Source organism: Mixophyes fleayi, chromosome 6, assembly GCF_038048845.1.
Source record: "Mixophyes fleayi isolate aMixFle1 chromosome 6, aMixFle1.hap1, whole genome shotgun sequence".
In the NCBI taxonomy this organism is placed as follows: Eukaryota; Metazoa; Chordata; class Amphibia; order Anura; family Limnodynastidae; genus Mixophyes; species Mixophyes fleayi.
In genome coordinates this window covers 45860687-45873858 of record NC_134407.1, presented here as the reverse complement: position 1 = coordinate 45873858, position 13172 = coordinate 45860687, and the positions used below count along the sequence as shown (strand labels likewise).

Here is a 13172-nt window from a genome sequence, read left to right as displayed (position 1 = left end):
GCCTGAGTAACTCATTGCTGGTGACGTTGGCCTGGATTTTTAGTGTGCTGACGTTTTCTGCTTCTTAAAATTTCACTCTTGGCAGAATATTCAGAAAGCTATTAATTCATTTTAATCTTTGTATAAATAATTTGCCATTTTAGCTTCAAAGGAGCACACAGTTCTAAAAGGCAGACCCAAGGGTAAGAGACATACCTATAAATGAGATGGGATCAAGCATTTGGTAGGGGAAACAGATGTTAGGATGTATCTGGGATTTAATTCTCTACTGGTGATGGAAAAGTGATGTCTGAATAGATATTTAGCATAGTAAATTACTGCAGCCAGTGCAGATGCCTTGTCTGAAAACTTGCTGTGAATTCCGTTCCCAGGTTAAATCTCACACCCTTTTATTTCTACCCTGAAATTCCCCATCAAGGACATTTTTATTATTAGTTATCAGGCTGTGCTTTAGGTATCAAAGTGTTATACAATTTAGTGCCTTTGAAAGCTTACATTTTGCATTTTATTTGAATATCTGCACTCTACACTTATCTGAACACTAGCTCCTTTCCAGCTGTAATTCGAGATACTATCCTAGCATGCCAACAAATGCTGGGTAATGTTGAAGAGTGCACTGAGATGTGCCACCTCCTATAGAATGTTGTAATGAAGTATTCCATATTGTACTCATCGAACGTAGAACAGTGAATTATACATTCAGACATCCATACACAATCCAGACTGTAGAATTGAAAACGTGCAGGTACAATAATGTGCTTTACAGTCATGGAGCATAAGGCAGCAATGTTCAATGGTCTTGTGCTAGTAGCAAATTACATATTATCATTTTGCAATCTAGCATAGTAAAACTAGGAAAGCTAATACTGGTTACTGTGGGCTACATGATATGTTCTACTTGCATTATTTTAAGTCATGAGGACTTTCTCTCTTACAAGCCAGGTTTTCTTATTCAACTTTTGAATCAATCTCCTTACCAGCGGTGGTAAACATTCTCCCAATTACTCCAGAGAATACCACCAGGGCAGTGGAGGACTAAAATAAAGTAAGGTAAAAACTGAAACCCCTGTTCTGCCACTAGTTGAAGATCTAGAGAGGAGGGTGTCCGGGACGTTGGTCCTGGTCTGACATATCCCAAAAAAGGTCATTTTTTGCAGTTCAGTGGAGGACCCAATGGCATTTTCTGGTCCTAGTGACACATTATCCTAACATTTTGATGCAGCTGCTCTAGATCACAGAATGTTGATAAGGTCAATAGATGTTTGTAGAAGCTCTGGCGTTCATGGTGGTATCAATGACAAAGTTAGAGGTATAGGGATGGTCCGCATACAATTTCAAGGAATTAATATATTGTCGGTTGTTGCATGGTTTTGATTTATTTATTTTTTTGCATTCCTCTGGACGAACACAATTAGAATTTATATATGGGTGAATTATTTTTATAAAAATTTTTTTTCCTTACTAGTTTAGAAACTGTAGGAAATTGGCAGTTATAAAAAGAAAAATATTTGCCTGAATGCAGAAAATATTTTGGATTTCAAGTTTATAACCTTCTGTTAATTGTCAGCTTAATATAAAGTCTCACATTTTCAATAAATAGTGGGTTCTGTGAAACTGTCTAACCTTTTGTACAATAGAATCACTTTCAAACTGTTGATGAGCAGAGCAAATTAATTGGATGAAGGACAGAAACTAAACAGTGACTCAGAGGTGAGGTCATTATTGTTTTGTTGTGTTGCATGGTTTCCAAGGTTACGCTGTATTGTGGATCTGGCAGATCTCCCTTTAACTCTAACATAGTATAATGGCATGTAACACATCATTCTGCATGTCAGTCTTTTTTTTTTTAACGTCATGTTCTGGGTTATTGTGAGCTAATGGCAGGTTATGTCTTACAGGACCCGCATTGGAATGCTGTTGAGGATACATATGCAATGTACTTTATCCTAACTTGGAAATGTATCACTGTGTATGTATCATATATTGTGGAAATTGGCTAATACATTATAGCTATTTAAGATGTGCTTTAGCCCATGGTAGTTTTAGGGACTTATTCTCTTTCACCTCTGCTTTGCTGGCGTGTTCCTCCCCTCTTTATATTACATTTTAGAAAGGTGGCTGATGCGATGCTTGCCTTCCCCATAAGGATCACACTTTATTTTTTTATGTGCAGCAGAAGGCCTGTGGCTTATGTTATCATTGAATCCTGTGACCACAGTAAGCAAACAGCACAGCTTACATCATATGTAACACCTGCTACAGCATTTTCCCCTAATACTTTCCTGACCACATCTATAAGCGAGATATAGAGACAAAATAACTAAGCATACTTAATGGATGTAGCTATGTTAAAAGTCCTCTTATTTGCCAGTATAGAGGTGATATTGTGTCTGTGTGCACTGCATGTGGATGTGATTACAGTACAGCAGGGTCATGTTTATTATCCCTGTGGGCTCTGAGAAAAATTGTTTTAGAAGTGCTCATTACATGCGAAGCATACGCCAACCTGGCATCTCCTGAGACCTGTAGCTCTCATTCTTATTCCAGTGTCATCTTTTGACTTACACATTTTGTACTGTGGGTGATTAATTTTCTAATGTAGTTTGGTTGTGCTATATATAAATATAAGTCTATTATATCTATTCTTCTAGCTGGTTTATAAAACTTTATGTGAAATGAAGAACGGGTGTTGAGATAGCATAGAGTGCTCTACCACAGCTTGGTTATATTTTCCAACAGGCTTATTGAATTGAGATAGAATAAAACTAGTTATTAATGTTTGAATTGGGTGAAAATATGAAAAACATACCCCTCCCCCCCCCCCATGACTTCTTAAAATAATTTTAAAATAAATAGTGCAATATGTCCCGAAATGTATATAGACCACATCAGACTTGTGTGCTTTAATTCAAGCTACAACAATATTGTGACGTATGGTCTATCAACAAAAGTATATATTTTCTAATTCTGTTTGTCATACATGACATGATTGCAAAGGCTGTACCTTGGGACAATACCAGAAGTATACCTGTGTAAATTAGTAGATGGTCCAATGGATTATCTCTGTATGTTTTTTTGACATTTGCAACTTTATTTACTCTTATGAAAGATTTGTTGAAAGAGAAAAAAACCACTTCTGCTTTCATTGCTTAAAACATCATGACATTTACAGCTGGAAAAGCACACTCATCCTTTCTTCTGCAACTTCTCTAGTGTAAGGGGGAACCACGTGTGCGCTTTCCTTGTTGGCTGAACTCTTGAACCATTTTGTCTTTTATTGTGCAATTTTCCAACACCTGATTCTCTGGCACTATGCTACCATTGAAGAGACTTGGCAGCACCACACAACACGTGAAATACCACCAACTTGACGCCATCTGGAAAACTAAGCAGCCCCAATGTACTCATCTACAGGTATGGGGTGAATTTTGACCTTATGGTTTTCACAGGAAGTCGCAGCATATTTTTTTCATACTTGCCATGGGCAAGTTGAAAAGTACCCCATATAGTTTTCTGCCACTTCTACCATACACATGCTTGGTGTTTGGGCCTGACTACTTTTCATCCCTCTAGCGGTGCTTGCACTAGTGCCTCTTGTACGCTTGCACTAGTGCCTCTTGTACGCCACTGCCACGCTGTTCTTCTATACTACATACTCGATCCACTTGGCTGACACAAGCTCAAACTAACTGCTGGCACCAGAGGCTTGGCTCCTTTAAAACCAGTGAACATGTCCTTGTTGACCTGTACTAATTGTTTGTTGTTATCCCATCCTCTTAAGAAACATTCATTTACACACCACCAGGTATATAATCTGCATCAGACTAAAGAAACTTGTATTACATTATATGGCACCATCTCAATAATGCCAGTTTTGTCCTGTGTATTAAATGAAATGAACATGTCCTCTAGTAGTTACCTGGACCCAGGAGCTAAGCTGGCGTTATAAAGAGGGAGGGCTGTATTATGTGGTGGGTACTTGGAAGAAATAGCCGTAAGCTATAAGGGCTTGGAGATGTATCATGATGATATCATGTTTAACCTTAGGCACTGCACACTCTTTCTTTTCATGGTTTTAATGAATGTTTGTCTATTATGCGCTTAGTGGCTATTCTTTGCTGTTATGACTGATTTTATTCTGCACAGACCTATAATTAGAACAATACTCTCCATTGAGAAACTGTTGATTTAACATGAACGTTTGAACCAATTATTTCATCAGTATTAACAATGCAGCGAGATTGATTGAGCACCCAAAGATGGTGAATGTTTCTGTGTTAACTTGCTGCTTCTCAATACACACAACTACCAAGCCTACTGGGTACAAATCTAAAGACAAAATGAGGCAATAAGCTTTATAGTTTCGACTTTTTTTTTTTTTTTTAAGTTTGGGCAGTACATTTGGGATGTCTGCAAAAGTCCCACAAAATAAGCAAATTCACTATAGTGGTGCGTTGTTGCACATCTTAAAGGATATATTGCCACCAGGGCTTTCTACTTTTCAAGACTTGTCCTCCTTTTATTAATCTGTAAACCAAAGTGCTATTGGTGGGCTTCCAAATTACATGGTCCTTTTTGAAATGTTGCCGCTGCCCGGCATTTTATAGGGGTGATATATTTTTTATTATCCGTTGGCATACTTAGAAATTTCCATTCTCACTTTAAAGACACTCAAATTCACAGAACATTTAAGGATCAAGGAATCTATGCTGTTTTAACTTTCTGGATTTTCTTAACTGCAAACTTTTGATTCAGCCCTTGTCTCTGATGTTTTAATCTTTCCAGAGCAGGAGATCCTCTTCTGCTTGGGTGGGCTTATTCATACTACCACCTGGGTTAAGGTCTCTCCCTTGTGTGCCTTCCTTCTTCTAAATGAGTTTGGTATCCCAGACAAGCACTCCCAAGTAGGAGACTTGGTCTTCTATTTACTACTGTTAATCTAGCCATAGGCTGGGTTACTGCATCTTATATTGAGCATTTGGCCTGACAGCACAGGATTTGTGGGTCCAAAACAAGCACAGTGCCAGATTATTATCCCATTAGTTTAAATGGGATCATAATTTGATTGTGCTTACTGTTATGGGGCCAGTATGTGTGGTTATCTTCCGACCATACTAAAAAGCTGCTGCGAAGCTGGAAATGACAGGCTGCTCAACCCGATCGGTTTAGTATTGGCCGATTGTGGCAACCCACCAGTGTGGATGAGGTCCAGAGGTTGTATCTGCTCTTGTGGTGCCACAATTAGTGGACCCCCGGTTTGATTAAACAAATAACAATTGCTATTTTATCTCCTGTTGCCTAATTCTATCCAATACAAAAGTTTAACTTTTTGTTGGAATTAGCCTTAAAAATTACCCATATGTATACATTGATTTCATAGCTTTATCTTTTGCTGCATTCAGTGTTCTCCCCAGGACCTATTTCCTGATTGTGTTTCATTGCCACTCGGCTCTTTGAGTCCAAGTTTGACAGAGTCCTTTTATATTAGGCACTGTGTGAGCACAGCAGCCAGCAGGGTGTGTCAGATCAGTGCACGCAGGCAGAGGCTCAGCAGCCAGGCAATAAAAACTGTGTTCAGTCCAGCCAGCAAGCGGACCGTAACTTCCAGTCTTTAGAAATGATGTAAACGTTGGCAATAACTTCCAACATTCATTATTATTATTATTATTATTATTATTATTATTATTATTATTATTATTATTGCAACTAGGTGGGGACAGTTGCTTCTTAATGGTACCCAGTTGGCAACATTGGCATTAATAGATCTAATCTTTTAATCACTTCTGATGTGTAAAGAGGTGTGTAGCAGTACAAGCTGTGTGTGTGCATCTTTTTATATACAATAATTTGTATTCCATTAAAAAAAATGTATTTATTTATTATTTTTTTGCTCAAACTGTGGCACCGGCACTTTTGCATAAAATACGTGGTGGTTTTGTTTTTATTTTGTCACTGACAATTCGTGGGATTCTAACCTTTTACTATTCTCAAAAAGTCCGTCAGTGTTTCTGCGTGGGGTGTAGAACAGTGAAAATGTGCAATAATGTCAAACGACTAAAAATTGGATCAGTAATTGTTTTGGCTTTTGATAGAGGTGCTCCACATAAGGCACTGGCAACCATTGAAGGTTTTCTCTACACTACAGACTCGTGGCCATTTAACTTTTCTGTTAATATAGGATTATCTATGTAGAATATCTGTAGTGTTTAACTTTTGGACGGCTGTACTGCTCGCTTGATGTAAAATGAAGCGTTATGAATAGATTTCAAGCGATTCGTGCTCCAAAATGGCAAAATCATCTTGAGATATGGTATTCTGAGCAGTAATCGTGTGACACTTGTTTTTATTAACAAATAGTTTGCAAAATTTCTGTTTGTGTGATTTTAATATAGTGTCTCTAATTAGTAATTCCTTGCTTAGTCAAACCTTTTATGCTTACATTTCAGGTAAGAATGTACGTTCAAAATCCTCTTCCTTGGAGTAAATTCGTAATTCTTGGTCTTAAAAACGTAACGCTGCACTACCACCTAGTAAAATATTTGACTGATGTTCTCCTCGCCAGAGCCCCGGGTCCCTGATCCTTGCAGACAGTTTTATTTGGGCTATATAGCCCCATCTGAAAACCAGGAGGAGGGGTGTACGGGTAGGAACACCGATCACAGATTGCGGCTTGTGATTGGTACTTGTGCTTAGTCCCTCTCCCTATCCAAACAGAAATGAATGGTCTGCAATTCTGTCTGGATTCTAGGAGAGAAATCCTTTAAATTGTTTAATATTTCCATTTATGAAACCAGTACATGTCTAGTTGCACAGAGAGTACTAGAACCCATCTCAACCATTCAGACATTTATTATTTTCTAATCTGTACATGAAAGGTGTCAGAATTTGGTTGCTGCACATTTTCTGTACAGTTACACGCTGGTTATGTGTTACCAAATTAAAACGTACAAATTATTTTTACCAGTTGGAAACAGTTTTACTTGCATGATAGGGAAAAGCCACTTACAAGTTCATACCCTTCCTAATAATGTTTTTCTGCTTCCTTGAGAGAGCACATTTGCTCCATGAGTAAAATTGTTTCAAAACTATTTGCTTATAAAAGTTTGGTCACTCATACATTTAATTTCCAGCCTAACAGAACTGCACACCCATGCTGTGTTTTTATGGTTGGCTTTTCTTTTGTGTTTCCTGTAAAATAACCGGAGTTTCTACCTCTATTTCTCCAGCTTTTTGGCGACTGGGAGGCCCAGCTCAGGAGGATATTAAAGTTGATCGCAGGAGGTGGACTTTCAATCACAGGGTCACACACCATGTGTGGGGACTATCTGTACAGTGGCCACACAGTCATGTTAACACTGACATACATGTTTATTAAAGAGTGTAAGTATTTGTAAGATCACACTTATTTTGCTCTATTGACTGACATTTGAATATCATAGTGATAAGTCTGTATGAACTGTTGTCTAAGGACTCATGCACATGAGCGCCAGCTCGCTCCACTTACCAGTCACATGTCCTACCATGCATGAGATTAAAGCCTATCAAATTGCTGGGAACCTACTGGAGCATAAATGTGATTTATAGATTTATTTTAATATAAAATTGGCCCAGTGTTTTATATATTAAAAAAAAAAAAAAAAAGTGTGCCTTCAAAACCTCATTTACATGAAAAGGACTTTGGAATGTGGGAACTGCTGTAGAATTGCGTTGAGATCACAGTGGATCTTATGTTTTGTCTTTCATTCAACAGATTCTTCTCGGCGCCTCTGGTGGTATCACTTGATCTGCTTCCTTCTCAGCGCAGTTGGGATCGCCTGTATTCTCCTGGCACATGATCACTATACAGTGGACGTCGTCGTTGCTTATTACGTCACTTCCAGGTGTTTCTGGTGGTATCATACTATGGCCAACCAACCAGTGAGTATAGAGCTTCCCATAGCCGTATTAACTCATGTCTTACCCAAAATGTCCATTGGGAAAAGGTGCGGCAGTGAATGCACCCACTATGCTTATCTAACCTGGGCCGCCCTCTCCAGTGCTAGTCTCTCGCACATTACTGCTCCTGGCGCTTTAAGCCAGCAAGATAACATGCAGAAGGCCATCCATCACAGGACAGACCTCACCTTGCCCAGCACAATTACATAATGATTACCATGTGAATGTTGGACTGGGCAGAGCTGTGACCCTACATGCCAATTGCTGGTCTGGAGCAATAGGATCACTGCCATGTATGAGGGAAGCCAACCATGGAGAGACAGAGAAGACCGTGTGACCCAGCGGAGCCGTTGGCTTAAATTAGCTGGAGTGTGGGAGGTTTGGTGGGGAAAATGTTTCTTCAAGTTTTTAATAGATCATTAAAAAAATCCCTGTCACTTTACTGCACAATGCGCTCAGTCAAATGTGTGACCAGTGTCCGGTCTTTTTGAACTATTATTTTTTTACCTAAATGTTCAGTGCTTTTTCTTTGTGAATATCCGTTCAAAATGTTTTATAGACAGGTTATTTAAAGCACCCAACAATTTGGTTACATCCCAAAATGTAGCTCAATACATTCTTGATATACCTTTTATAACAAGTTTTGTTAGTGATTTGTTAATGCTTTCAGTAGATGTTAAAGTACGCATTGATCCGAATCATTGATTTGTACAAAAAGTTCTTAATTGTCTTCTCCCTCTAAGGAATGCAGTCTGTCCTATTTCATCAGAATGTTTCAAGAAGGTTATAGGAAGAGTCAGCACAAGATACTTTGTACTTGCACATATTTTAAAATTCTGTTTTTAACTGTTAAAATGCGTAAAAAAAAATTACTGCACTACATTGAGGACAGGCTGGTAAAAGGTATCTGACTCCAGAGGTGACCCAGCCCAACCCTCCCACAATACACAAATGTGCACACACATGCCCTCGCATCTCTACCTTGTGTGGCGCACATAGGAGGTACCAGAGTCAGTGCTGACTGATGCTGCTCCTGTCTTATCGCTTACTGGCTCAGGAAATGATGCTGCTCTGTAATGTCAAAAACTGATACCCCCCCCCCCCCCCCCCCCTTCCACATTTTAGGCTCCCCTGAAATGTTGGCAGTCTAGTTCACTTCCTTAGTTTGCTTAATGGTAGCGCCTGCGTATTGCAGCACGGTAAGATACTTGTTAGTAAGTCAGGGAGATAATGGCGTACATTTAATATTAAAACGGTCACAATTGAAACAGTCAGCCCAGCAATAAGCAAACGGTAATCATCAAATTTAAAGGTTGGAAATAAAAAAAAATTTGCAAATGAATAAGAATCTGTAGGCCTATTACCTTTTTTTCATTCCAGCAACATATTCATTCCTTGATTTTAGAATTTATAATTGAAAAGAATTACAAAATGTAAAAAAGATAAAACCACTATGTATTGTGTCTCTCTGCAGGTGCTGAAAGAGGCGTCCGCATTAAACCTTCTTTCACGAGTGTGGTGGTACAGACCTTTCCAGTACTTTGAGAGGAATATTCAGGGTGTTGTACCATGCTCCTATCAGTGGCCCGTACCGTTGTCATGGCTGCCTACTAGGCAAGTCAAGTACAGCAGACTGCTGAATGACGTATAACATCCGCAGAACAGCAGTGTTGTTGAGGGATCGATTTGCTAAGAACTCAGACTATGCCATAAAAGGAACCTCCACCATCCCTCTCTATGTTCAGTTACCTTGACCTGTTCAGTTACCTGGTCAGCACTGTGATACTTTTCTCTCCAAAGGACCCATGTTGGAAATACATGATAACCAAGCATTTATCTTATCATGCACTGTATACTGTTTCCTGCACACGTGGGAACGGCGTTACCCATAGCCATGCTTGTTTGTATATGAAGAAACCACATAAAGATATTTTATACCCTACCTGTGTCTTTTCCAGTCATGTCTGGGAATAAAACATTTTTTTTCTTGGGAAAACATAATTTCATAACACTTAAACTCAATACTGGGCTCTAAGCCATTTTGTAAGCAGTTGTCTCTATGAAGGCTTTGAAGTACCTGAACACACTTATGCTGCAGTCCCCACAGTACAAGAGAGGTATGCCTAATTGTAGTTAAAAGTAAACTCTCCTTTTTTCCTTAATACTTTGTTTAGTGTTTTTGTTTTATACATATTATTTTTAATGTTTTACTACTTTTAGAGTGTTACTGGATTTTAACCAGAAGCTCTCAAAGTCAATAGTCAGTGATTATCCATTGTGGAACGCGTGCATTAAACAATATAGATATTTACCTCTGGTTTAGAGTACATTCATTTCGTTTGTTTCACATTTGTTTCCTAATTTATATGTGGTAGATTCTCAAATAGTTTTTTTTTCTTTTTTAAGTAAATGTTTTTTATGTCTATTTCATATGGGACTGCAGCGTTGTTCTCCAATCTTTCTACCTGTTGCACCAATGCTCTAAAAACAGACAACAAATGGTTTAGTAAATATGGTTTTGTAAAAATCTTTAGCAACGGTGTCAGAAGCTGAAAATTATTCTGTTGTAAAGTGATTTTTCTAAGTATTTCCTACCTTTATTTTTCAAAAATGATGTTGATAAAGATAACATTTAAAGATTTTTACATGTCTGAGAGAAGATCTAATTGGGAGAGAGATTTGTAAATGTTTATAGTGCCTTCCTTGTCTTGATTGTATGGTCAGTAGGCAGTCTTAAAGAATTTTAAAGAAAAGTATTCCATAGCGCATTTGAAAATATATAAATATATATAATATATGGAGATGTTATTACATTTTTTTGCATTCACATATAGAACACACGATCGCAGATTTATTTCTTTGATCTGACTTGAAACAGAGAAATATGAAGATGACTAACGATGTATTCCGTACAGTTGTCACTTGTTTGTTTAATCAAGAAATTGCTTTTTTTTTTTTTTCCAATTAAACCATATAAAAAGTAGCTATATCTCAACACTTTTAGAAACCTTTGTTAAATACTCCCTTTAGTCTATTAAAGAGTAGCTCCAAATTCAGTTTTGAGAGGTGTTTTAACCATAGTCCTTAATATTTCTTAACTGGGGTTCAGTGTTCCTCTCGACCTTACAGGTCCCCCAATGTGTCTGTTTCTGGTCCCCTCGCTCACGCGGAGGTGGGACTTTATTAAAACGGACGTGTTGTCGATGCCCTTAATACATGAGCGTACCTTTCATTTGAATGGGAAGTTCATCCGAGAGGAACATTGAAAACACTGCTGCCTGTTTAAAACTTGATGACCTCCACCCACAGTGGCATTTGTCCTTTAGCACCATACCGTATATATTTGATACTCCGCAATAGTCAGATTATCTATGTTTTATTTGTGCAGAAAATGCCTGTACCTGCGTTTTTTTTCACACTAACCATATTTAAAAGAAAAAAGTATTTGATCATATGATTGCCAATGTACAGGATATAATTTTTTAAGAATGAAGAAATCTATCTATAATTGATATATATTCAAATATATATCCTTTCTGTATTTTCTGTAAAACAGAGTTTTCTTCTGTGTTGTTTGTTTTATTTTTGTTTGAGGGGGGGGGGGGGGTTGTGTATTCACAAGGTGATATTTGTACTGTAAAAACTATTGGTGATTTGAAAATAAAAAGGCTCCAAAAACTTAAAGCGAATAGAAAACACCTTGAATTGTGTTTTGTGCTTGTATTTATAGCCTTACCATTAATTCTGGGCGATATGGATCTGAGATGTCTTTTGTCTATTTATGGTGTCTTCTATTATTGACTTAATCTAAAAACACTTTCCAAAAATGTTGTTAAAAATGTTTTGCTCCAATGCTTATCTATACGTTTTCATTGTTACTTTTGTCCCCTTGCTGTTTCCAAAACTGTTAATTAAAATATATTTATATTTATGTCATTGTGTTGTATTTAATTTACTAGTTATGTTGTGTGTGACTTGCATACCAAGGATAACAAAACACATTAAGCATTTTATCTATTGGGAAGTTAAACACAACATTTCTACTTAAGTGATGCTGTTTCTCAAACTACAGTCATGGGCAAAAGTTTTGAGAATGACACAAGTATTGGTTTTCACAAAGTTTGCTGCTTCAGTGTTTTTAGACCTTTTTGTTAGATGTTGCTATGGTATACTGAAGTAAAATTACAAACATTAAGTTTATGTAAAGAGTCAATATTTGCAGTGTTGACCCTTTTTTTTGAAGACCTCTGCAATTTGCCCTGGCATGCCGTCTATCAACTTCTGGGCCACATGCTGACTGATGGCCGCCCATTCTTGCCTAATCGATGCTTGGAGTTTGTCAGAATTTTGGGGTTTTTGTTTGTCCACCCACCTCTTGAGGATTGACCACAAGTTCTCAATGGGATTAAGGTCTGGGGAGTTTCCTGGCCATGGACCCAAAATTTTGATGTTTTGATCCCCGAGCCACTTGGTTATCACTTTTGCCTTATGGCAAGATGCTCCATCATGCTGGAAAAGCATTGTTCATCATCAAACTGTTACTGTTGTTGGATGGTTGGGAGAAGTTGCTCTTGGAGGATGTTTTGGTACCATTCTTTATTCATGGCTGTGTTCTTAGGCAATTTACTCAATCTAGAGGATCTGTGGGAATTTTGAATCTTTTGTTTTGCTATTCATATGAATTGGGTGGCGTAGAAATTACATTTCTCTTAAAACAAATGCTCCATTTCAGCAATGCCTTTTTTTCTGTACACAAACCTGGACAGTTTGGAGATTCATCCCAACACACATTAAGCTGTATCTTCCATGTATAGTGATACCACATATATATGAGCTTTCCTTGCTGCATGGACATATGGCAGGGCATTTTGTCTTCTTCCACTCATTAGGAACACTCCAAAAATCACCCTCCCGTGGCCAAAGGTATTAGTCTAAAAGTATAGTGATAGTGATGAAATTCTGGGGGATTTTTTTGCAGTTATTTCTTGATTTTTACCAAGAAAAAAAACAGAGGGCTCCTAATAGTGTAATACGTTTCTTTTCAAATCGCCATTGTGCACAGGATTATGAAGGTGCGTACCAGACAACCAAGAAAGTAAGGCTTATAAGTGTTCCAAAAATGCTTATAAGAATACAAATATATATGTATTATCGTTTGGTGCAATTTTTTTTATTTTCACAGCCATTTGCATTAGAAACATATTGTAAATGCAGCATTTTAACACACAAACAATTTT

At 37.8% G+C, this 13172-nt stretch overlaps 1 protein-coding gene across 7 annotated transcripts in view; it reads left to right on the top strand.

Moving 5' to 3' along the window:
* The window catches only part of SGMS1 (sphingomyelin synthase 1), a 186105-nt gene extending 174239 nt beyond the window's left edge, over positions 1 to 11866 (top strand). For all 7 annotated transcript variants that reach the window (XM_075216390.1, XM_075216386.1, XM_075216387.1 and 4 more), the window contains 3 exons: positions 7227 to 7380; positions 7751 to 7917; positions 9410 to 11866. In XM_075216390.1, the coding sequence (XP_075072491.1) occupies positions 7227 to 7380; positions 7751 to 7917; positions 9410 to 9586 (498 nt within the window). In that variant the 3' untranslated portion in view covers positions 9587 to 11866. The remainder of the gene's footprint in view (positions 1 to 7226; positions 7381 to 7750; positions 7918 to 9409) is intronic.
* The last annotated feature ends 1306 nt before the right edge of the window (positions 11867 to 13172 follow it).